We start from the raw sequence: 25808 nt of genomic DNA, 5'->3' as shown, positions 1-25808 counted from the left end.
TTAAAGTTTCAAACACTCAGATCAAGTCTCTCGGGCTGTGCTTACTAGTGGCGGCTATGCTTTACTGATTGGACAACATGGAAGTGGCGCATTTTGGCACCTTCCTTGGTTATGATTGGCTGTTGACTTCAGCTTGCTCGTGGTTTTTGGACCCTCCATTGGTCTGTGGGGACTGTAAGTGGTCCGGGAGCAGGACCTCAACAGCAAAGCTGATTCTTTTGGCCTGGAAGATGCTGTAAGTGTTGTCAAATCTGAGAACATCTGGGGAAGACAAACATAACAGAGCATTTACTATAATTAGGTCTAATGTTTACACATCATAATCATAAAGCGTGCACTTCTAAGTGCACGCTAAGTACTAGGTTACTCACAGACTCCTGGGCGTTCACAGGTCAGTGATCCGTCCTCGGGCACTAAGTGGGCATTGTAGCGCTGAGTGGGCACGACTTCCTCCATCTGAGCTGCCTTCTTCCATTCGCCCTTTTTAGCCTTCAGAAACACCCCAAAACCAATGTCTGCACTCTCAGTGGCAAACTGCCACCTATCAAGATAGAAAGGAAAATATTTTAAAATCAATTATACAACACAACATTTGAAAGAATAATGGTTTAAATTAGTCAAATGATTAATTTTTTTTAATCGCTGAATCGCATGATTAAAATTCTATTTTGCATTTCAGAACAGTTTTTAAGTACATATTAACAATCAAAACCAATTATTAACAGTGTATCTTGATTGGGAATCAAATGAATGCAAAGAAAGTTACTTTATGAACTTGATTTTTAAGATTTGTAATTATTTATTTACTGTAAACAAAAGAAAAATGTGTGAATCTGTCATTATTGCACAATTCCTCCAAGTACCTAACTAAAAATCCCTATCCTTACCAGAGTCAATCTAGTGTTTAGTAACTCCTAAATAATGTCGATTACTCGCTGACGTCCAGTGATCACCGGTTAATGAGACAGCGTTTGCAGCACTTTGCAGCTGTTCCAGTTGGGCTGCTTTCTCCGTGTCATACAGACTGCGTGTCCGTGAAAACTACTGTCCCCCTCGACGGCAACGAGACAGGTCAGAACATGCCAACCGTAGTACGTCTTTAAGACCCGAGTCCTCTACGATGCTGACAGGTCTGCAGTTAGTTGCCACCCGTTTCGCAAGAGCTGTAGCAATTTTTTGGGATTTGGTTTCATCCACAGGTCGGCAAGTAGCACTCTCCAAAATAGCGCTTTGCCTGAGTGGGTAGCATGCTAGCGGGTAGCATCACTTTAACTGTACTACTATGCTTAGCTCCATAGGTCAGTCCCTCCAGGATTTCACGGCCTTTTTTTGAGATTGTTGCGGCCCAAAATGCCGGATTTCGCGGGAGCTTTTGTAAAAAATTGCAATAAAAGTTGCGATGTCTTTTGTATGTTTGTTGCAATGAAGTTGCGGGAGACGGTGAAAGTTGTATATATAGTTCTTTAAAAATAAAAAGGAAACATGTTTTGGGGAGAATAAAACTACTCTGGGCTGAGATTTCTTAGTAAACTTACCAAAAAGGCTCAGGATGCTGCAAATGTTGGTATAATATGAAAATGGCTAGTGGATTTAAGACTTAAATAATAATAATTTATTGAATGAATCAAATTTGAACATATGTGTCAGTGGCTTGTTGATCTTTACATTGTTAGTTAATTTCCTAACCTGGCCTGGGACACTCATTCATACGGTTTGATAAAGTACTGACTTTAACTTCTCATTGCACTTACAATAACGAGCGTCGCTGTCCTCAATTTAGGTCATTAGGCCACCGTGTGTGTGTTGTTTGTGTGTGTGCAAGCGTCAGTCGCGGGGGGTACGGAGCAGTAGCCCCACCCGCTGCAGAGAGCCAACAGCCAGGATGGAAACGGCAGCAACTTCAGCGACTTTGTAAATCGTTAAAGTCTACATTGATGTTAAAATGTATCGGGCGGTCTGAAATGTTTTGCACGGTCTTTCACTGTACGTTTTGTTGGTAAATGAGTCACACACGCGTCTCGTCTTCATATCAAAAACAAGGAAATGGTCAACCCGTTCTCACTCCCGTTGGTCATTGGCTCTCAGAGTGCACGTGGGACTGCTGTGATTGGTTGAAGTCGCGGGAAACTTCAGGTTATTGGTCAAAATTGCGAGTCGCACCAAATTCGCAGTGATTGGTTGAATTGGCGCCATCGCGAAATCCTGGAGGGACTGGTAGGTGGTAGCTCAAGCTTGACGTGCTTCGGTGATATTTTAATTCGGCTTTACACAATGTGCATATGGCTTTCGACTTGTGTACGAGTCGTCCGGGAGTTTTGGAAAATAAAAAGCACAATTCAGGATTTCATTGCTGCTGTCTTTCTCCATCATGCCTGCAGCCTACAGCAGCAGGATGTGTTACGAGGAAGTGACAGCTTGATGATAAGTAACGGTGCTGCAAAGGGTCAAAATAGTAGCCTGTTAGGCATGACGCAAAGCTGAGTGAAGTATAAAATAAATTTAATAAATGCCGGCATGCGATTTTAAAAAAATCGCATCGCGTCGGCCCTTAATCGCATCGCGATTAACACGTTAACGTCCCCTATAACATCTTATAGGGGATGTAAACATATAAATTAAATTATCATATTTATGATATATTTTCAATCATAAATTAATTGGACTAGGCCTGAAATTACCACAACAAAGAATATATTACTCTGCCTTATGCCAAAACAAACTTTTCACACCATTGCTGCAACTGTAAGAAAACGTGTTGCATCCAGCTGACCTGAGAACACAGCCGGGGAAGAGTATCTCATAGTCCACCTGTTGGGAGGAACCTCGGCTGACGGTCATACACTGCTCGTAGTCCACCTTTACATGGTCCCGCACGTAGTAGGAGGGAGGGACAGGGCCGACGTGGTGTATCTGCAGCCAAAAACATGTAAACAGAGTTATAGATATGAGTGTCAAAAGATTAATTATATGAAATGTTGAAAGTCTGGGGGGAAGAGAAATGGAAAAAAGCCATCACTTACTGTGACTTTGTGACATTGTCTGAATGCTTGTAATTTTACATCTTTTGCACAAAAAAGGGTTTTTCTATTGTTTATTCACATAAATATCAAACCAATCAACTGTTTTCCCAGTTCTGCACAGTTCAGTATATGAACCAACCAACAGAGGGCAGTGATTTCCTAAATGGGATGAGTTTAATCCAGAGTGTCAGTTAAATCCAGCAGGTGTTAATTAACATTATACATTACAGATGACAGACACAGCTCAGAAAGTTGTTTCAAACCTGTCTTAGATATGAGCATTATTATAAGGGAAGTCAAACTCGTGAAACCACTTCTTTAAAAGTCTTAAAGAAATGTCAAACTTAACAGAGCTGTAATTGGGAAACTGTCACCGAGCGTCGTCAAAGAAAAGTTGCAGAAAGAAAGGCAGTACTAAAGGAACAAAACACACACATTGTGATATAGTCTGTTCGAGAGCAAAACTTCATCAGGTATCTCCTGATTTTTGATTCTTTAGATAAATTGTGCAGAGATTTGACTGAACCTAAAAGAGGAAAAGTTGTTTTTAAAGAAGCAGATCACCAAGCTTGTATGATTAAGTTACTTTCATTTTGCACAGATCACTGCAATTTAAAACAGACAGGATCCTTTTGCTGTATAACTTAACAGAAAGTATTGTACAACAATCGCAAGACCTGGAAAGATGCAGAAAAATGATCAATGTTAATTTGAACTCTAACAAAGAGATATCTTTACATACAATTTCCAAACAATTGTATGGTATAAGTGCATATATTTTTAGACCAATAATTGATGCCCAGTTATTAAAGGCATACATCACTTAGCTTATCACAAAGACTAGAAACATGGGGAAACAGCTCTGTCCAATAGTAAAAACAAATCCACCTACCGACAACTTCTTTGCTTGACTATTTGTTTACTGGGTGCAATGACTTCCTGCAGTGACCTCCAGGCTAGCTGTTTCTCCCTGCTTCCAGTGTTTGTGCTAAGCTTAACTAAGCTAGTTGTCTCTTGGCTTTAGCTTCATTTGTACTGTACATACATGAGAGTGGTCCCAATCTTATCATCGGAGTCTCTGCAAGAAAGCAAATGAGCACATTTTCTAAAATGGCGAACTATTCCTTTTTAGTAAGATAACTCAGTTCCTATGACCTAACCAAAATGATACAGTACAATGTCAAGGACACACAGGTAGCTAAACTAAAAAAAAAAAGGTAGAAAAAAAGAACACTTTGAGGCTGAGCATCTCAATTCCTTGAATCTTGAATGAAGCTGAAATGAATTTCCCTCTTCCTGTTCCTCATGTCTCCTGGGCCCAATTATTTATCTACAGAAACAGTGACAAACGCACAGTCAGTTATCTTGTCTAGAGTATTAGCTTATATGTGTGACTACTCAAGCTGCTGCTTTCTGCACGTGTTGCTCGATACTACACTGCCAGGTTTGACAGCATCTCGCGTGCTAAGGGCTTTTGCCATTTCTACGCAGTGTGTCAAGGATGCAGCAGGGAAGAACTGGGAGTTTTTCTTGACTATTTTAAGTAATTTATCATCTGCATTGCCCTGTGGATTGTCTGTAAATACAGGAAAAAATAATCTGTCATTACCTGTTATAATTCACCAAGCAAACCATCTGTTCAATGCAACCGGGCAAACCACAATGTTCATCCTTTTTGCATCAATTCCTTTTTTTATTTGTATATGTATGGCAGAGAGAAACTGTATTCAGCATGTGTGCAGCTGTATTGATTCATTCTGCCAGTCCAGAATAGTCCATGTATTGTAATTAACCTGCTGTGCTCGAACTGGCTTGTTCATGTGTAACAGGACCCTTGCCACAGGCAGTGTGAGCAGCGTTAACATTTTATAGAGAACTTCTCATCCACTGAGTTTGGCCTGTTTGTAGTCTAAATGTGATGTTGCATTATTCCTGTTTAAGGAAATGATTACCTCTGCCAAGGAGGATATATTTTCGGTTCTGTTTTTGTTTGTTGGTTTGTCTGTCTGTCAGCAGGATTATGGAAAAAATCTACTTCTCTGATTTCCATGAAACTTGGTGGAAGGGTGTAGCATAGGCCAACGAAGAACCCATTACAATTTGGAGCGGATTCAAGTCACAGGGCAGATACACCAGGGTTTGTTTTTTTTTCACTTTTGTTAACATTGCGAGATAGGGCATGGCCTTGGCGGAGGTCTGCTTTCAGAGTGCCCTTCTATTCTATTCAATTTTATTTATAGTATCAATTCATAACAAGAGTTATCTCAAGACACTCTACAGATAGAGTAGGTCTAGACCACATTCTATAATTTATAAAGACCCAACAATTCTAGTAATTCCCCCAAGAGCAAGCATTTAGTGTGACAGTGGCGAGGAAAAACTCCCTTTTAGGAAGAAACCTCGGACAGACCCAGGCTCTTGGTAGGCGGTGTCTGACGGTGCTGGTTGGGGATATGATGAACAGTGGCAATAGTAGTCACAATAAAGATAATGGAACAGCGACTACAAATGGTAGCTGTAGTAGTTCATGGTATAGCAGGGCACTGCAGGGTGTCACAGGACGTAGCAGGGCACTGCAGAGCCTAGCAGGTGTAGCAGGGCGCGCAGCAGGACCAAGGCGACAGGCTGCAACCATGATTTAGGGGCCACCCTAATCCAAGGAAACATGCTCTATCTATCTATCTATCTATAAAATTTCTTGTTTCTTTTAATATTTTTTGCTTGGCTGTGCCTGTGACAAACTGGTGGGGGTGGGAAAAATAGCTTGACAGTCAAATGTAAACCCACGTTTCAAGTGCACAGCATGCATTTAGCCAGACACCAAAGCAAAGCTGGAAGCTGACAAACTACATGAGCACAGGACGCTAAGCCATTGAAAGAAAACAACAGAGCAGGACTCCCAAGTCTATGGAAATGGAGTCGATAGAGCCTATTTTGTTTACAGGAGGGCTGATCAGCTGTTGTTGGAATCAGACTTGTATCTATTGCAGGACTGTTGGTACTTTTGTCCGACAATCGTGAAAAGCAAAATTGCCATATGTTCCTCACAACAACTGTTTGTAGGACTGGGCAATAATTAGTATCACATTATATTGACTTTGGTGTAATTTTATTGGGATAGCAAAATTACAAATTCCAGTTGATTCCAAAGAATCAAAAGTGACAAAATGTGCTGATTAGTTTTGTGAAGGTTTGTCTTAAGTAATGCATTCAACTAGGACATCATGATAAATATTATCGTGTGTGTGTGTGTGTGTGTGTGTGTGTGTGTGTGTGTGTGTGTGTGTTTTTAACTTCATAAACAAGTCCTTTTAGGTCAGTGTCACTATCCCCATAATGTCAATAAGCGCATATCCAAGTATCAATAGTATCTCTAAATAATTAACCTGCAACAGGTACTCATCTCCAACTCATCATCAGCCCACCTTTAGTGCCAAAACAACAGCACCCATGGGTGTGCAGTTTGGCTTGCTGATTCACTGACTCACCTTGGTCCGACAGCGAGGATCTCCATCGGGATCCGTCAGTTTACCCCCATATATCATCGGCAGCTCCTCTTCATCGATGTACTTCAGTAAAACCTCCTGCCAGTTCCCTGTAGAAACAAGTCATTTTATAAAAAAGGAGGGAGGTCAAAGTGTGTAGGAGCCAAATATGTTGTTGGAATAACCAGACTTTAATTGTTGTTTTACTGTATGTACATTGGGTGTCGCTGTGCTGTTATGTAGGGCTCAGGTATATAGCTTAATAAAGTCAATGTTGTCTGGGGCAGAGGGTTTATGACTGCTGTGGCACTAAAAGATTGTAAGTTAAGTGTTTGGTCTACCAATGGAAACTGGAAAATTAGCTTTTCACGTTAATGCACGGTGAAAACAAAAGGATTTATTATTCTGCACCTGAAGAGCAGTCTGCAGATTTTGTACTGAATGCAACACACAGCAAATGGTAGCGTATGGTAACACCTAGTCTCGCGTTGCCAGACCCTCCTACAAAGCGTGCTGGAGGAGAGTCTGGCTACTCCACATAGCATTCGGGATGGGAGGAAAACATGCTCTGGTTTATTGGCATTTCTTTAAACCAATCACAATCGTCTTGGGCGGTGCCGCTGCAAAATAGGCTCAGAAGGAACTTGTTTTGGTGGAACATGTGACGTTTAAAAGTTGTTTTATTCATGCAACGGAAAACTCAGATTTACCCTGCAGAGATCTGAGACAAGGTTAACCATAGTCCTCATAAATCGACCGGAGTTTAAAATGCCAACAAAAAGGAAGCCCAAGGTAACGGATATCCGGCCTAAATGAGTGAAATCCCAGAAGTGGAATTTCAAGGATATAGGTAACACCAAACCAAGCACCTTAGCCTGGTCATCTTGGGTTAGACATGTCAATTGCTTAAAGTAAAAGGCTGAGATCCAACAAAGTGTTTTGATTGGGTGAAATATTCTGTAAAATTAGATGCAGTGATGTGTAGTGTCTCACTCTCACCCCCAAGGATATTGATCTTATGTCTTGTGTTCTCGCTCAGAAAGTGCTTGACGAGGTTGTAGGCCACAGGAAAGAGTTTGGGGGCTGCAGTAGAAAAAGCGAAACGTTAACCAGAAAAAATTGAAGCCCTGGCTCTTCAAAAGCAGGATGTGATGATTAAAAGATGAACACGCACACAGAAATGCAGGTGGAATCAATGAATTAGTCAATCCATAGAGGAAGGACACATTTACCTTTAATGACAAATAGCCTTTTCAAGCCTTCTGGGTAGTTCTCTTCAAACATCTGGAGAATCTGGTGACACAGAGGAACATATACTGTATTTGGAAATGTTCAACCAACCTAACAGCCTGTCTACACTGAATGTGCACGTCTCTGTACCTCTCCATATGTTTCTATAGCAGGCTTCCATAAGTGTTTCAGACCCAGACCTTCTACATCGTAGATCATGGTGATTGATTCCACGTTCCTCCCAAGCTGGTGACAGAAAGACAGGAACATGTAATCTATGAAACCATACAATAATGTATAAAACAAAGCGCCTGTAGTTAAGGTGGTAGAGCAGGCTAGCCATTAATTGTAGGGTGGTTTTAATTGGTGTTAATTTGGTGTATTCTTGGCTCCTTCTGTGAACTTGAGAAAGACAATGAACCTGAAATTGCTCTCAAATGTTTAAGTCACTTTGGATAAAGGTTTTTATTGAAACAGTGATAAATCCATATGACATATGACTTTTTTTTTTTTTTTTTAATACACCAACATAAACAAATCAACAAATGGCTAATTTTAATTATTTAATCTATGGAGGGTAATTATTGAAACTGAATGCAAATTGAAACCGTAAATGGTAAAGAATTATTTTCGCAACAAGGGATAATCCAGCCAAAAAAATAAGGGAAAAAAAACTTGGGTCATTTTAACAATTGCAGCAATTTGAATTTGAAAATGTCAAGTAACTGATGAACCCAAAATGGATTTCCAATGGAAACAGTTTTTTTTGTTTTTGGCATCCATGGGCATAGTAACTACTGTATGGATATAAAGTTGCATGCTGTTTCTTAACCTTACATTTTAGTTGAGTTTGGCCTGTTTGTCGCCTTGATGTGACGTATTATTCCTGTTAGGCAAATTATCTCTTTATATTTTCTGCTTGTGTGTATCAATAATAGTTGCATGTTGTAATCTGTATCTTAAGATATGTCATGTTTTAGCACTGTTTTCACTGGGCAAACTGCCAAATTAAAAGGACTTCAGAGGTCACATTTGATTTTTATCAGTGGAAAACTGATACCGCTGCTGTTTTACATTTGTGAACTGAGACGAGGATTGCTGTTTCTATATAGTGCCTTTTCTTTGGTGTTTCATAAAGGAAAATAAACAATGGTTTCCAAATTATTTTGCTTGTAACTTCTTAATAAGAAGCCAAGTCTTACTTGTGACAGGTTGCATGTCTGCAAGTTGCAAGCAGTTGAACTGAATGGTGGTGTTACCTTGTTTCATTTGAATCATTCATAAAAGCATTAAGACGCACAATTGTATAGTAGTTCAGAAGAAAAAGAGAAATGTCCCAAAAGTCTGTCATCCTATTTTGTGAGGCAGTTTGTTTTTTTATTTATTACCTAACCCTGTATTCACCTGGCAACCCTGTTTAGGAACCACTGATATGCTTCCTTCTATAAACACCATTACACATCAACCAGACACGTTTCAGTATCAAGTGGGATCAGGAGCACGGGATCCCTGTCTGTAGAAGTAAATTTTAAAGGTCCGCGGCTCAAGGCCAGATAACGGCGCAGACTCCAACGCTTGCTGTGACTTCGCGATTGCTCTTCTTGTTTTGTTTAAAGTACAAGGTTAAAAAAAGATTGACCCAAAAGTCGAGGGACTCGGATGAGAAAAAGCGCTTTAATGTGCACGAAAGTAAATCAACACACAGGAAATCCCGAGCAAGGTCCGGACAAAGCTTGCTAAAGAGTCCTTTGTCTAGCATCGCCTTATATCGTCCACAAGGAAGATCCAATGATCACCCTCAGAACATGCGTGTAAATCTTCAATTGGCTATTTTCGAGGCTAAAGACCACCTCTTTTGGGATTTTCCACTAGATGAAGTTATTTAGCTGATCTTGCGTTTCGAGCACCTACGCTTAAGGCGTTTGGGCTTGGTGCCCGCCGTAGCTTTTGTGACTATACAGCGGCGGGCCATTCTACTGCGGCAGTGGTAAGCCATCTGTGGCTGTTTGCGGCTGCACAGCAACAACTGAAGGTGATCCAAGGAGGGAGAAGGCCTTTTCCTTATATAAACCAAAATACATATCAGCTTTTATCTAGTATCATATTTGTTGTACATTGTATATTTCCCATAATTCAATTAGAACAGATTTGATCACATTTTGCCACATGTCCTACGGTCCGTGGTCTCTTACCCTCTGCGACTGGAGGTTACATTCCATCTGCAGGACCTCACAGTCTCTGATCTTGGACTTGATGAAGTCTTGCTTGGAGGCAGACAGGAAGAGGCCTTTAGGATCCACAGGTCCGATGACATCATACCAGATAGGACTACCCTCACGGTCGTAACCACACATCCCTCCTGACAGATACTTCTCTATCACCTGTAAGCAGCAGTCATTTTAAATGGTTTCATCAGTCGTGTACTGGAATATTTGACACATTTATTTGAAGAAATTATTTCCTAAAACGACTCTTTAAGGGACTGTTCGTTATTTATTTAAAGGGCCACCGGAGTAGTTTTGTGACCCTCCCCTCGCCAGTAAAGAAATTTCTATGACCCTCCAAAACTCCCCAGCAATTTATCGATACCTTCTGTACTGGTTTGCGTTTGACAAATATATACAGATTTCCATTGTTTGTTTTTTTACAGCTATGACATACATGACTAAACCTCTGCATTCTGATCTGACGCATCCCACTCCTCTGTTATGGTGTGGTGGCCATTTCAGTAGATTTACTCAATAACATTGTTGTGGAAACACAATAAGTGTGGAAACTAAATGCACACTTCCTGCATTACTGCATTACTTCAAATACTAAGTTACTCCTCTAGTAAACTAGTATTCACATGAAAGAAAACCATAACATATTGAGACCATTCGGCAAGGCACTCTGGGTAACATTCAACACACAAACTGGTTGCTATGGACTCGTCACTAGGCTTCCTCCACTTCACCGTTTAAACAAAGTGGAATAAACGTATAAAAGAAACCCGCACGAAACCCGCAATCAATTAGTAAGCTGACATCAAATGTGGCATTTAGGAAACCTTTATTGCAACCTTGGCACGGTAAGATGTCCAGACATAGTACAACAGTCATTTTCATTTTTTGCGTCCTGCTGCTCCCATCGTCAGCCAGGTAATTTTTACTAAAGCAGTATATGAAATCTGATGTATTACCTACCACCAGTTAGTTGTTTTGTGTTATTTAAGATATTTATAAAATATCTGATCATGCCAAAATTATCGGAGGGCCGAGACTAAGAGCTACATGGAAAAATATGCACCAAACAAGCCACTTTGAAATTTTGCTGTTTCATGAATACAAAAGTTGGGTGACCCCCCCCAGACTGAAAAATGTTGGATGACCCTCCCCTTAACAAAGAATAAAAAGACATGACCCTCCCCTATTTTCCTCCGGTGGTCCATTCCATAAATACCGAACGGTCCCTAAGTACACTGATAGTTTACACAGTTTAGAGGGGTGTTACCTCTGGTGGACGCCAGTCGGTGACTATTGTGTCTACTTTCATCTGTTTCCTGAACTCCAAATGCTGGAAGAAAAGATGGGCGCATGTTAGGCAAAGCTATTAGGCTAATCATAGGATTAATAATATACAAAGCACTACATGGTGATTTAAGAGGCTTAAGAGGTTCAGTGTGATGTAAAACCTGCTTGGTTAGCTGAAAAGGGATCCGTTATGTACCACTGTGTAATGCATGCCAACACATGCTTACAACCTCAAACACCAACAAAGGGGAAAAAGAGAGAAATAAGCTCATTTTTTATACATTTACAGGTTTGTTTTCAGTTCAGTCGATAGACTTAAGAAATAACAGATGATTGAAATGAAATATTTTATTCCCCACCTTCCCCTGTAATGTTAATCCTGCCCAAATGGGACAAATTGGAAAACATAAAACACTTTAGCAGCTAAAGAGACAGATTTTTCTCAGAAGTTGGTGGAAAACAAACTAAAACGAAAAGGAGAGGTAATATTGGACTAAGTTTAATCAGGGGTACAGAAACATGACTTTAAATAAACGTAACTGTTGCTCTGTTTTGTGGCAGTAACTATACCATAACAACTTTTATGAGACGACCATATATCAGGGTGTGTGTCTGTCAGTTTGAGTTTTCTGTCACCTAGTGGACACAAAACAGTGAATGCAGCTTTTAGTTAGGAGGCTGTAATTCTTACCGTCATCTTAATAGCTCATTTAATCCCCTTTTATCTATATCTTATCTACTCAGGCTGCTATGATGATGATGACTCAGTTTCCCCACAGCGAACCATTATTACACTGCTCCTCTCTAATCTGCAGCCACTCCTGAGCTGTTGAGCAGTCTGCTGTTGGTGCTAACTGCACTTTCACACACACAACAAGTGAGTCAGGAAATGAGGAGGCATTGTCGATGCACCTCGACTTTCAAGTTAGTGCATGATTTTAATTGCATTTCTACAAGAGTGTAACACGTACTATAAAAATGTCCTCTCCTACTCAACAGAGAAAGTGAACATGTTACCTTTCGCACCATTCCCTCCGCCTTCTGGACATTGAAGTTTCTGGCTGAAAAAGAGAAGGTAAAGTAAAAATGAGGATGACACGATAAATACTGACATTCACGATCCATAAATGGTCTAAATGAAATAAAAGGTATTTAACCAGGATGCAGAGAGAGACAATTAGAGTGGGATTCCACCAACATGCAGCACTTTTCAAATTACAAGTTACAATGTTTTACAGGAGGAGGAAAAGTGAGGGAGGTGAATAAGGGAAAAAGAGGAAAATATACAAAAAAGGAGAATATTGTGTACAAACTGAAAATATATGAAGTTACAAAGTCAAGAAAGCCATATAAAACAAGTCGGTTTTAGTTTCAATGAATGTTATAAAATGTATAATTTTAAAATGTGTGCAAGTTTGTTTAAATTGAAAGTTATTAAACCAAATGTAAATGTAATGTATAATAATGAGAATCACATCCTCCAAACACAGATGTTGTAAAGGCAGAGCATTTCTTTAAACTCTTAATGGACTAAGACGTGTCAATCATTCAGTCAGTAAAGTAATAGACGTCTTGGTAAGATTTTTACATGATCACACTTGACCTTTTTCATATCTAAATCTTAGAGGAAACACTTTAAATAACGACAACAAATAAGAGCAACATTTGGAGGGACGAGGTCTGGGGCAGACCGTTGTAAAGCTTTCAATAAAGTGCAGCAACTCCTGATCCTGTCTTATTGTTTTGTCTGTTCGCACCTTTTTCCAACAATGGCAATAGTGTCAAAAACATTGTATAAACGTCTCAGATAACCAACAGAATAGGTGTCGATGGAAACAACCACTAGATTAGTAAAATGTGGTGTGTAAAGGTAAAAAATAAATGCCACCAATTGCACAAGAGTTCTTTAAAAGTGTCTTTATAATTCCTACATGATGCCTCCTCCGTCCACAACTGACAGACGGACAAAATTGTAGAAAAGGCTATCTCTTAAATTGTATAATTGTCAATAATACCCTCTGGGAATAAACTTGTATAACATCCAAAACACCTCCTCTACTCTAACATATTAAACCCACCGTGTTGGTAGGACTGATCCAGAACAGAGTGGACACACAGTTCACGGTCTTAATACTCCTTAAGGTGATTAGCTCAGCAGCTGACAGTCTATTGGAAAAGAACAACAGCAACGTTGCTGTGAAGTGAGATTTACAACCTACTCCAGCAGTGGATTATACTGTACCTAATGCTCCAGTCTGGCTCCTTAACTAGGCCATAGTGACTTACAATTACAAATGCAAAGCAGATGACCAGGCTGTGTTGTTTTGAGAAGGTGATAAGTATTTTGCTCCGACCACCTCATCTTACTGGATAATACAGTTCTAACTACTAATAATATGTACAGTAATGGATGAATAGATTGGTGGTTCCCCTGCTGCTCCTTAACATAGTAATGTATCCTATTGGATACCATAAGGTGATATCAGACCCAGTGGCCCTTCTTAGATAAGAGTCAAGTCAATTGTATTTATATATCCCAATGTCACAAATCACAAAATACCTCACGGGGCTTTACGATCTGTATAGCATACGACAGCCTCTGTTCTTAGAAAGGGACCTCCACCCTGAAAAAACTGATAGAAACTTCAGGAAGAGCAACTGTGGAGGGGATCACTCTCCCTGGACAGACAGACGTGCAATAGATGTCGTGTGTACGGCAGTGATATGAAATGTTATCTTAAGCTGTGATAGAGGTTCATAATGTAGCTGGTACAAGGACAAACCCAGTCAACATATTATCTGATAACATGTATTGATACCGCCAATATCTCACACACCACTGGTCCAGGTTTAATAAAACATGCAGGGACCTTGTTGTGGTCTTTTGAATCGTCACCCTGCCAGTTTCAAATTTTTAGAAAGATTTAGATAACATGTAGGCGAGACAATGTGTCTTCCCTCCCATTACAATCTATATATTTTATAAATATACACATCAGGGAATGCTAACGGGGTTGTCGGTCTCTAAATGTTTTAACTTTTATGTGCGCACCCCTTTCTCCCTCTCTCCCTCTCTCTCTCTCTGCGCACTGAGCCCCACCTGAAGAACGGTGACGCCGTTATCAATCGAGTATTGATTGGTCAGTAGGTGGTGCTTTTACACCGGTTGATCTCTGATCTCCAACTTAACCTGCTCCCGACCAGGTTAGGCGTTCAGCATAAGTTACCACGGCGATTGAACCCGATCACAAGTGATCCACCTTCGTAGTACAGAAAACCCTGGGTTGAACCTGAAGTTAGCTCGTTAACGCCAAATCTCGCTTCGTAGTACAGGCCTCAGGTATAGGCATTATTTTTGGCTAGTCAGCAGTAAAACAAAAGAAGGCCGCATGAATAGTATTTTTATATGCTGCACAGGTAGCTAAATAAGCTAACCGCTAAAATCCCCCTGTCTATAGCTCTGAAGCTCTGAACATAGGCTAAATTTAAAGAAAGGCAAAAGTCACTATTTCATGTCATTACAGCGTCAAGACCAGTCAGAATGTATGCATGTGACTAATGATGTGAAAAACGACTGTCTCGTGACTGACTAAAAATGGACTTCAGTAGTTTTCAGAAAAAGCTGCTGTTTGCAAAATCGGTTTCACTGAACTCTGAAACAAATGCAGTATAACACTTTGTCCTAATGTACTCCAGTACAACTGATATGCCAGTACAAAGGCAGTCACAGGCTGAATTGATGCCATTTACACCAGCTAACCCTTTTATCTCTTAAGGTGGGGTTCCTCCGAGATAAATACTGTAAATACTGTACACAGTTGGAGTAAGACAGTTGGAGTATGAATCATCTGTGGGCAGACATTGAAAACAATTGTTTAGTTGGTTCTGCTAAGAAGAGGAGGAGGGTCATTGGCCTCTAGTACAAGACTCATCTTCTATCATATGACAGAAACAGGGTCTAACCGATCTGTCACACAGTTACTGTTGATATCCATTATTTCACTCAGAATATCACAAGAAATAAACCTTGACACAGTAACAGATAAAGATATGCCCCAAACTATTTGTTTGTATAGAATTACTATTTAAATCACAAGGTGTACTTGGACACAATGCAGAGTTGAACCTGGGCACAAAAAGTGTTCTAAACTAGATTTATTAAAAGGTCAATCACTAGTCCTCACTGTGTGCCACCTCAGGCTTTAAATCGTTAGCTTTAAATCAATTGCACGTGCACTGAGCTGTCCTCACACATATTCCAACAGCGTGAACGGGAATAATCTTTACACGCATGTAAGGGAAATAACTTGAATCATTGGCCAAACAAACACTTTATTGTTAATGTTTGGAGCTGTGACGCTGACTTTCACAACCGCTATGGTCATTTAGTAAGACTTAATTAAAGAGAACAATACGCCACTGAACTCTTCTTATGAAACGATTTTGAAGGGAACTTGAACATAGGAGAGCAACAGGAACACAGCAGCAGAGTCTCCCGGCAGACGAGCTGTCGTCCATTGTAGTGCACCTTTTAATGCGATTAGCTCTGGATAAGCCTGAAACGCAGAGTGCTAGACCTCTGCTGCAGAACTAATCAGAACAAGGCCTCCTTTAATCACTTGCTTCCCATTTCCTCCAGAGTCTGAAAACATAACTCAACCTGGGTTTCTGCAGCATTTACCAGGTTAAATTTAGGACTTTTAAAAGACCTTTTTAATACCAGAGAATGCAAGTTAATGTCCGTTTTACTGTTCATACTGGCCAAAGTATGATGGCTAACTAGTAGGGACGATGTGGCCTAGTTACTAATTGTCCGATTTTTTTTTCAAGTAGTTCCCAGCAGTTTATATAAATAATTCCTATTGATATAATTAATTAGATGAATGAATGTGACCTGGCCCCAGATAACCAGTGCTGAGATGGATTAACCAATTTAAAATAAGACAATGAGCTTCTCAGCTACTCTACCTAGCAGCAGTGACAGTGTGCTGCAGGTCTGATGGTGCTGACTGAAACTGCAAAAAAGGATTGAACATCCTCCTGCAACACACTGTCACAACACCCACTTTTAGTTTATAGGTGAAAAACGTCTCCCTACAGCCCGCAATCAAATACAAAGTCATTTTTTATAACATTACAGCCTACAGCAGGCAAGAGAAAACAATTTAAGACTTCTGAACTGAATTCAATGCTTTTTAAGACTTTTCAAAACTTGCAGATACCCTGCCTCAGGATACCAGAGAACAATCAGAATCAGGGAATGTGTCATATTTTGTTTAAAAGTTAAACAAAAAAAAACTGACGTCTTCCTTATTTGGTTTAACCACTGCTGAGTAACCAGTCATAGAACAGACTTGTTTTTTTGAGCATCGTGTTTAGGCGTGAAAACCATGTGAGTCGCTTTCTCAAACCCCTGTAAACGGAGTGGTGACATGTGTTGCATCATGTCCTTTCATATAATAAACCACGGCAGCTTCTGCTTTTTGCACAGCTACGGCACCAACTGATTTTCCCTGTGAATGCATGCAAATGATTATATGTAGCTAAATAATCGCACTTAAGGACGGGGGTTATGGGAGAGGTTTTGTTTTTTCTGAGTGCAAGCTGTGGTCAGGGAAAAGCAACAGGTGCCTCACGATTCTCAACTCACCTCTGAGCCAGCGTAACAGGAAGTGGTCATGCTGCGCAGGAAGTTGAGGAAAAATGTCCTGTATCCTCTCTCGAAACTGTAGCCAGAGGAAGGAGAGAAGAGACATATGACTGACACGTTTTTGCTTATGATCCGCAAAGAGGATTCAGTAATAGGAAGAAACATTCAGGGAAATGTTTAACCTAATCCTTACAGTTACAGTTTTGACCCTGAAAGTAAAAAATACAGTACGTTTCTTTGTTTAAAGCTTTTGATTAATTTCAGAATAGTGGGTTTTATTTTACTAAAGCTGCTGAAACTTGTGACTTTGAGACTAATTGTTTTACACACTTTATTGGCAATTTTCAAGAAGAGATGCCTGTAAACGTTACATGAAAAACAGTCCAGATAACTCAGGTTTCAACATGACCCAAACTATGTGGACACTTGAACAAAGTATGTGGACACTCGAGCCTTAGTGCTGCAAAATAAGTAGCCCGTTTTTTTTCTTGAGTTATCATTTGGCTTGGCCCAAGTTGACATATTTACATTGCTTGTTTTGTTGGACCAACAGTCAGACAAAGAAAACCAGCAAATATTCAAACTTAAGATGCTGCAACTATTTATTTATTTATTTTTGGTCATGTTGGCTAAAAAATGACTAATTTCAAAACCATAGGCATGAATCTGCAGCTATAACAGCCCCCTGTGTTCTGGTTTTAGACTTTCCACCAGATGTTGAACCTGGCTGCAGCAATTTTCTCCCATTCATACACAAGAGCATTTGTGAGATGTTGTGCTGCAAAGACTTTGTCTGTCAACATTTCAATTCATCACGAAGGTGTTGGATGGAGTGAAGGTCAGGACTCTCACCAAACTGGGAAAACCATTTCTTCGTGGACTTTATACATGGAGGCACTGTCATGTTGAAACAGGAAAGTGCCCCAACTTTGCCACAAAGTTGGAAGTACACAATTGCCTAAAATAGATGTATCATGTCATGCTGTAGCATTGACATTTCCATTCATTTGAACTAAAAAGCCTAGACTAAACCTTAAAAATAATGTGGACATGTGTCCACATAGTTTTGGCCATATAGTGTAATTCCCCTTATGACATGAGGTTTATGTAAACCTACAGCTAACAGACGTCCTCTCAAGTTAAACTAACTTTGATAATGAATCACAGCAAAGCGAACTATTTATAACATATGAATAACAGTGATGTGGAAGGGAACTTTAAACACAGTAACTACAGGATAGCATTTTCTAAAATATGCAACTGATGACTTTACTCATGGCAATAAATGATTTAAAATGGCCAGAAGATAAAGTTAGAAGTTAGAATAATAACATTTAGAGCTTAAACAATTATTTGAATAATCAATCACAAAAGTAATGGGCAACAATTTTGATACTTCTCGGTAAATCATTTAAATAACTTGCAAAATCACTTCACTTGGTTCAAATCACTTGAGTATTTATAATTTAACTAATTACTTTATTAATTAATTATAGGCCATGGAACAGGTGACAGTTTACAAGTGCAACATTTAATCCTCGAGTCAGTTGAGTTACTCTGACTCAGGACTCGTGGATGTAGTACAATTTTTAGTAAATTTTCAAGGCATTTGAACCAGCAATATTTGTTTTATAGACAAACAGATGATTGCTTAATCTAGAAAATAATGAAAAGAATCGTTAGGGGATCGTTGCAGTCCTATGACAGTTAACAAAACGTCAACCAAACGTTGTTCTTCATAATGGCTTCTGACTGATCTGCAAAGCATTAATGAATGGGTTTTGACATTGAGAAAAAAAATATTCATCTTTTAAAAAAGGGTGATTTATTAGCTAGAGGTACCAGACAGGTTATTATATAACGGCCATTGGGAAAACAAGAAAGATAAATTATGGTAAAGGGAGATACAGTATAAAGCACAATTAATATTATTAATATTATGGCAAAACGTACCTGTTCCAGTGCTTCAGCCTGTTTAGGGCTGAGGTCTCCGACTCTTCCGCTCATATCTGCGACCAGAAGATGCAAGACAGATAAAGACGGAGCTCCTTCAAAGTCAAATGAATAGGCAGACAGCCCAAAAGAGAAACGGCACCGTCACCGTTAACCGTGACAGGAGGATTTCTATCGTCAACGCCGTAGCTGTCGGCTACCTGCATGTGAAAAAAAATGAAAACAAATGTAAATACGACACTCTCAACTCCAGTCCAACCGGCTGACTCGGCCAAAGATAGGAGAAATGCTAGAGCGTTACTCGTATCAAGAAGGAGGAACCAAAGAAGTCCCGCCCCTTTTCTCTCCATGCTAACGTTATATACTTCTATTATTATTTGTAGTTTTACACACCAGATTTCTTTAACCATTCTTTCTAAAAGATTACATAAAAACGGATTATAGTTTCTATAATTAAAAAAAAAAAAATATATATATATATAATATAACTATGGGGATCTATGTAGGCCTGATAAAATGTGAGCAGCTTGTCATTTTAACAGACACTTTTTTAGTATTCAAAAATGTACAGCACACATGAAGCCTTGACAGCAAAGCGCCAACTGCTAAAAGCAGAAATAGTAGTTTTAGTATTGGAAAACATATATATATAACCCGGATTAATACATAACATAAAACACCCTCTGTTGCTGCAATTTATATATTTTATGATTTTAAGTGTGGGAAAAACAACAATGCGTATATGTGAGACTGATTGGCTTGCCTCGCTGCAATTTGATTGGCTTTTTTGTCATTTTGTCAGTTATATTGTCGTAATTGGCTTTTAGTTGGCAGACGTTATTTTCTTTTTAAACATAGTGGCTGCGGTCACCATAAACGATATGGATTATGATTATCTTCTACAGCAGACATTTTAACGTCTGTATTTTGAAGATAACGTTTAGATTAAATCCCTCAGTGCCCACCAACTGCAGGATTTTGTTATAACCAAACCTCTGTCAAAAATAGCCATTTTTGTCATGGAGAACCATTCAATATTACATTTTGGTTAACTGCTATAGCTTGTCAGAGAGAAGACGCTTTTCTTTTCTTTTTTGCAGGACAGATATGTATCTACAAAGCAAGTTTTAAAGGCCAAATTCTCAGTTTGTCGCATTATTTTTCAGTCAGTGTTGTTGTTTTAGCAGACGGAGCACTTAAGACTGTGAGAAGACAAATTAACTATTTAGTTTTTTTTAGATAGGACGTTTACTTCCAGAACCTTGATGATCCCCTCATACCCTCCAGCTTTGCAACACTATTATCAAAAGCTTGATTTAACAGATATTTAGTAAATACAATGTAAAGAATGTAACTCAATTACTTTATTTAATAGTCATGGCATTTGGGGAAGTTAAATTGAAACCTAAATAAGTACTGAGTTTTAGCACGACATTTTGGACAAACTATTGAGTGATTCATCGCCAATTAAAGACAATAGACAATCTTTGGTGTTAATCCGAAAATCTCGCACATGCGTATATACAACAATAATTATTAATTTAGTTTTTTTGTATTAGGTTTTTTGTTTGATTCTGAAGTTGTGTTGTTACCCATCAGTTACTGGTGTTATTGACTAATCCTTTTTTCATATTTCAGACAAATCCTAAATACGAGGCCATGCGATATTGTCACAGTGCGCAAGTGCGAAATGGAACGGATAGCCTACAGGTTGCTTGATTTATTTTATTTTTTTTAATTTTCATAGCTCAATCACACAATATTTGACTACTAGTGAAAATGAATCACTATTTGTGTTAATAGACGTGAAAAACTCCGCCCTGAAGGTGTTCATACACTGCTCGGTAGGACTTATAGCGAGTCTGGATCGTGCCATATCGTGGTTTTAAATCGAAGACGGAAGTATGGGGCGGTACTATCTAATGTTGCAAACGTTACAGTCTTCTCTGGTTGTATAAACGCAACGGTCAAAAAACTGCAAGTTAATGGAAGAACCGCATATGTGACACTGACGTTGATTTTTATTCATCTCAATACGGTATAGTCATCTTAGATAATTATTAAATTATTGGATTTATTGGCGTCTCGGTCTCTACCGGTTTGTATACAAGATAATGATCCTCCCGCTTCTTCCGGTCGAGGCCGAAAGCTGTCCTCCGTTGTTTACATTGTTAGCTAACTGGCGAAAAAAATGCTAACAGCTTTTCTAAAATGACGGCTTACAGTTGATCAGGTTTATGTATTTATAACCGTTTGCATCAGTATTTCTCTCTGTTGTTTGTTGGGCCATGGCTTTAGCTCGCTGCTGGTGCTGTCTCTGGGTAACGTTACCGCTCGTCCTGCTGCGGTGGCCGGGGCTGCTGGTCGCCGCGGAGCAGGTCGCTCTGGTGGAGGTTTTCCTGGAGCAGCGGCCCGGCGTCAGCGCTCTGCTCCAGGGGGAGGTGGTGGAGTCCGGCAGGGGCAGCAGGAGCTCCGAGCACCGGGACGAAGAGCTGGAGGGAGAGCTGGTCCTGGTGAGTCTACAAAAGAGCACTAGGGCTGCATCTAACGACTAACGTCATTAACAGTTGTTGTTTTTTTTGGATAATAACCATTTCGTTTTTTACCAAAATAAGATACTAACGTTAGAGCCTACTGACATCTATTTTTCCCAATTACTTTATAGATTAATTTAATTTTACAGTCTGATTCTTCCTGACCATTGTTCATTAACGTTACCCAAAGTATTTAACCTGATAACCTCATGCCATTTATATTCGTGTCAATCATTTCAGAAAAGAAAAATTATAATTACATCTATGCATGGGGAAATCCTGATTTACAGTAATTAGTAAACAATGTGAGATATATTAGCTTTATATATTTTTCAGTAGAACAACCAAAAATGTCAGCAGGCATACCGGTATTTTCAGATTTAAATTAGTTTTTGATTTAATTAGGTCACAAATGTGAGTGAAAAAGTATAGATCTTGCCTCCTTAAACGGCCCCTTAGCAAGGTAGCTTTCAGTACAAATGTTTAGTTTGTTTTCTGTCTTCAGGTCCAGAATGAGGAGACGCAGGTGAGCGCAGGAAAAGGCGAGGACAACACCAAAGAGCAGGAGCCGTGGATAGGATTGGTGCCTGTGGAGATGGATGACAGCAAAGCCTCCACCGGAAACCAGGAGTCCTTTACTGATGCTATGGTCAATAAGGTAAGAAGTTCAATTTACTACTTAAATCTGTTTGAATTTTGTTCTTACTGGTACGGACATATATGACAACTTAACATTCATCCTCTCCGTTAAAGATGAAGCGAGCATTGGTCCTTGGAGCATCTGCACTGATCATTCTAGCTCTCAACCAAAACACTGTCAGTGAGGTAAATCTGCAAAAACTCAAATCACCAGCTGATTTCTGAATTTTTCAATCATCATATTGTTTTGTCATTTTACATGCTTTCTCTTGTAGTTATTTTGTGTGTATATATGTATGTGTCCATCGATGTGTAAGCAATGTATTCCGGAATTTGCACATCAGAACAAACAGACAGAATTGAAGGTGCTTTATTTACAAGAGATTATGGATTATATTGATTTCTGACTAGCCACATTTCTTGGGAAAATGATAGAAACGTGGCTGAAAATTGAAGCTTAAAATATAGACCATATTCATCACCTAAAAATCAGTTTCTGTTGCAGATGGATCTGTCTCAGGTGCTGTCCAAGCCCATTATTGTGATCCAGACGTCTGAAAATGTCACCAAACTGATCGGAGCTCTGCTCAGGTACAGAACACCTTATTATTTATTACTGCCAACGTGAAAACAGATAAGTTTACGTGCACCTTACCCTCATATCACTGATTTAGAGTAACAAAATATAGTTTGTTTTATGAATCGGATAAATTCATATCATGTGTCACATGCTTCCTCAGTTGAAGATTTCCACCAACAGATCATACAGTGTTTTGACATGACTTGGCTAGCAATCTACTCTAGTAATTCAACAATAACAAATTTAAGGCAGTATTTCAGCTCCAACTGGTGTCTGTGTCCGTATTAAGTTGAGAAAATTGTTGTAACTGGTACTGAATAAATTAACTGGATCATGGATAAACCGATGATTTGATTGGTTAATTTTAATGTGAAAAATGGATTTTGTTATTTTTTACATTAATAGTTTCCTGCACACACGCTTTCATACATGAATGAAAACATCAACTGGTTATTCACAGTAATCAGGTTAGAGAGTGTGTGTAAATTTAGGGATGGAGAATCTTTCTTTGCACTAAATGACAGTTCTTTCCCCACAGGGGTCTTCAAGCGACAGCAAAAATCACATACAAGACGATCCTGCAGGACAACCTGGTGAGCTCCTCAATCTATCAGCTGACAGTGTGTTTCTCAGTTGTTATCACCCTGCAGTGGTGAGTGAACAGATGACAGGCTGAGCTGACAGTGAGCGCATGCTGCTGTGTGTTCGGGCAGGGAGCCACGCTCACGCTGTGGTCCAGCTGTGGTCGATCGAGAGGAGGTCGCTACGGAGAGTGGCAGGGGGTCATCTGCACGGGAGAGACCAACTCTCAGGTCCAGGTGGGGGAGCCGAACAAACGCACCATCAGCTTTGTTAACGTGTTTTCTTCCAAGTTGCTGTAGCACTTACAGTAGGGAGCTCCATCAATGTTACACATCAAAGTGTGTTTACAGGTGTTGGGGAGTACTACTGCATATGTGAAAAGTTGTTTAAAGCCCTTTGTGGCTCCAGAGGGAGCTGCATAAAGCATTTTATTTTTTTTTCCTCAATAATCCCTTTAGCTATAACATTACAAAAAAAACATTAATATTCCAATTGTACTTTCAGTGTCTATAGTAAAAAAAACAAAAGGTTTGAGAAGCATATTACAAAAATCAAGATATAAATCCTATTGCAAAATACAATTTTCAGTGTGAATGTAGTTCAACTGTATTGTTAAGACTACTGCTACTACTTCTCTTTGTGTTGTGCTACAGACTGATGAACAAATGAACTTTACAGGAGTCAGATGATAAAGTACTGTTGCTCTTCTCTGTGTATCTGTAGAAGTACCTGCAGCAGCTGTGGGACACTGTACTCCTGGTGGCTCTGATCCTCAGCACCGGAGTCATCGTTCAGGCTCGCTGGCAGTACCAGGACCACCAGCTGAACGACGATTTGGAGGTAAACTCAGTCTTTACTGATGGTGTAATCACAGGTTTTTTGCCTGAGCAGTTTTACACTTGTACAAACATATCTTTGGCATCTCTGTACTGCAAATTTCTTTTTTGTTATCGGCCGATATATATGACTATAAACAATGGTGAAAAGTTACAGTGTACTTGTGTGGCCAGGTTGGTTCAGTGGGTAGAGCAGGCGCACATGTACTGAGAGGTTTATGCCTCAACGCAGAGGACCAGGGTTCGAATCCGACCTGTGGCGATTTCCTTCATGTCTTCACCCTCTCTCTCCTAGCTGTCCTGTCAAAATTAAAGGAGGAAAAGCCCAAAAAAATAATGTTTAAAAAAATAAATAAAGTTACACTGTACTTAAAGGTGCTCTAAGCGATGTTGGGTGATGTTACTTCTTGTTGACGTTCAAAGTATTGTCAAACAAACGGAGGCTAGCTCGCCCCTCCCTCCTCCTCATCATCCCATCACTTCGCCCTCCCTTCCGTGCTTCCTGGAACAGTCATGAACGCGCATTGTGGAAGTAGCCTACGTGCAAACGCTGTAGCGGCGATGGCTCAACCAACTCCGTCTTGTCGGTTATTGGCTGGAAGACTGTTATGTTTGGTGGTGCAGTTTGTTTTTGTTGCGGTTTGTGGAGAGACTACAGAGACCGCATTTTTTTTTACAGTGTGTTCAGGGGACAGGCAGCTAGCGGATAGTGAGGAGATGTTTGCTGTATGTGACAAAAAATGTTGTAGCCTAAAAAACACGTGACATCGCTTAGAGCACCTTTTTAAGTACACGTGTGAGGTACTTGATCAAACACAAACATTTATTTTACACCAAGATCCCATAGTTTCCAAAGGTACTTACTGTGTATTTTAGGTTGAACAAAATGTAGTTCTCTTTGTAACCGTAATATACTGTTGCTTCAGTGAAGTGTACCAACAAGCAGTTAATTTGTACAATGTGGACACAAACTTAGTTTGAAAGTAAAGTGGATAGTCAAGGGGCTACTATTAAAGCTTAATAGTAACTTTTGTAATAAATATGCAGAATAAATGTTGCACATATCCAACCAGATCATATCTTCTGTGAGGAGAGCTTGTCCTTTCCTCATTTAGATAACATGTTACGTGATGTTCTGCTGTGTTGTATTCTTCAGCTCTTTCCGAAACAGGATGTCTTGAAGAGAATGTCGTCCCTGAAGACCAAAACGTATCGTCAGCCCAAACCGTGGTGTGACCCGTCCCAGCCGGCGGAGACGGACAACTGTGCAGTCTGTCTGGAGCCATTCAACAACAACCAGGTCAGACAACACTCCTACATACATACTCTCTGATTTAGACTTGGCTGTATCGTTTCCCTGGTTGAATTCAGGCAGGCGAGTAAAGAAGTGGTAGTATCATGTGAATAATACTCTTACTCCTGACTAAAGGCAGAGAAACCAAACCAGTGGCAGGATATACAGGTGTATATTTTAAGATTTAAAAAAAAAAAACCTTACTGAGGTGTATAGACCATGTGCAGGACAGGTGATTCTGCAGTGAGATGATATAAACTGCTGTTTCTTGTGTTGTTGTCTCAGTGCCTACGTGTGCTGCCGTGTCTTCATGAGTACCACAGAGATTGTGTCGACCCCTGGCTGCTGCTGCATCACACCTGTCCTCTGTGCAAACGCAGCATCCTCGGTCAGTTCAGTAACCCAACACTATCATGAATTAACAAAAGGCACACCCTTAAACATCTGGTTGCACATGGATAGTTGTGACAACAGCAAAGAAAAAGTGCACACT

The 25808-nt window shown here is 39.7% G+C and overlaps 2 protein-coding genes across 6 annotated transcripts in view; one reads left to right on the top strand and one right to left on the bottom strand.

Moving 5' to 3' along the window:
• On the bottom strand, positions 1–21273 carry LOC144518620 (SEC14-like protein 2). Of its 3 annotated transcripts, none has more exons than XM_078251425.1 (13): positions 21182–21273; positions 18851–19050; positions 16898–16973; positions 12265–12308; positions 11228–11290; positions 9928–10116; positions 7886–7981; positions 7738–7798; positions 7505–7588; positions 6509–6615; positions 2771–2910; positions 372–541; positions 1–261 (listed from the first exon to the last, which is right to left on the bottom strand). In XM_078251425.1, exons 2-13 carry the CDS (start codon positions 18902–18904, stop codon positions 110–112), a joined length of 1236 nt encoding a protein of 411 aa, XP_078107551.1. In that variant the 5' UTR covers positions 18905–19050; positions 21182–21273; the 3' UTR covers positions 1–109. The 3 variants fall into 3 exon arrangements, with proteins under 3 accessions (XP_078107551.1, XP_078107552.1, XP_078107550.1); XM_078251426.1 differs by lacking the exon at positions 21182–21273 and adding an exon at positions 21074–21157; XM_078251424.1 differs by lacking the exon at positions 21182–21273 and having other exon boundaries at positions 18851–19125.
• The window catches only part of rnf215 (ring finger protein 215), a 7165-nt gene continuing 2261 nt past the window's right edge, over positions 20905–25808 (top strand). The window contains exons 1-9 of one of the 3 annotated variants that reach the window (XM_078251427.1): positions 20905–21363; positions 21890–22042; positions 22138–22209; positions 22517–22614; positions 23142–23196; positions 23317–23421; positions 23909–24025; positions 25178–25321; positions 25601–25703. In XM_078251427.1, the coding sequence (XP_078107553.1) occupies positions 21139–21363; positions 21890–22042; positions 22138–22209; positions 22517–22614; positions 23142–23196; positions 23317–23421; positions 23909–24025; positions 25178–25321; positions 25601–25703 (1072 nt within the window). In that variant the 5' untranslated portion in view covers positions 20905–21138. The remainder of the gene's footprint in view (positions 21364–21889; positions 22043–22137; positions 22210–22516; positions 22615–23141; positions 23197–23316; positions 23422–23908; positions 24026–25177; positions 25322–25600; positions 25704–25808) is intronic. The other 2 variants (XM_078251428.1, XM_078251430.1) reach the window with 2 other exon arrangements.

This window comes from Sander vitreus, chromosome 5, assembly GCF_031162955.1.
Source record: "Sander vitreus isolate 19-12246 chromosome 5, sanVit1, whole genome shotgun sequence".
In the NCBI taxonomy this organism is placed as follows: domain Eukaryota; kingdom Metazoa; phylum Chordata; class Actinopteri; order Perciformes; family Percidae; genus Sander; species Sander vitreus.
The sequence above is the reverse complement of the archived record's forward strand: the minus strand, read 5'-3'. Positions and strand labels throughout refer to the sequence as shown.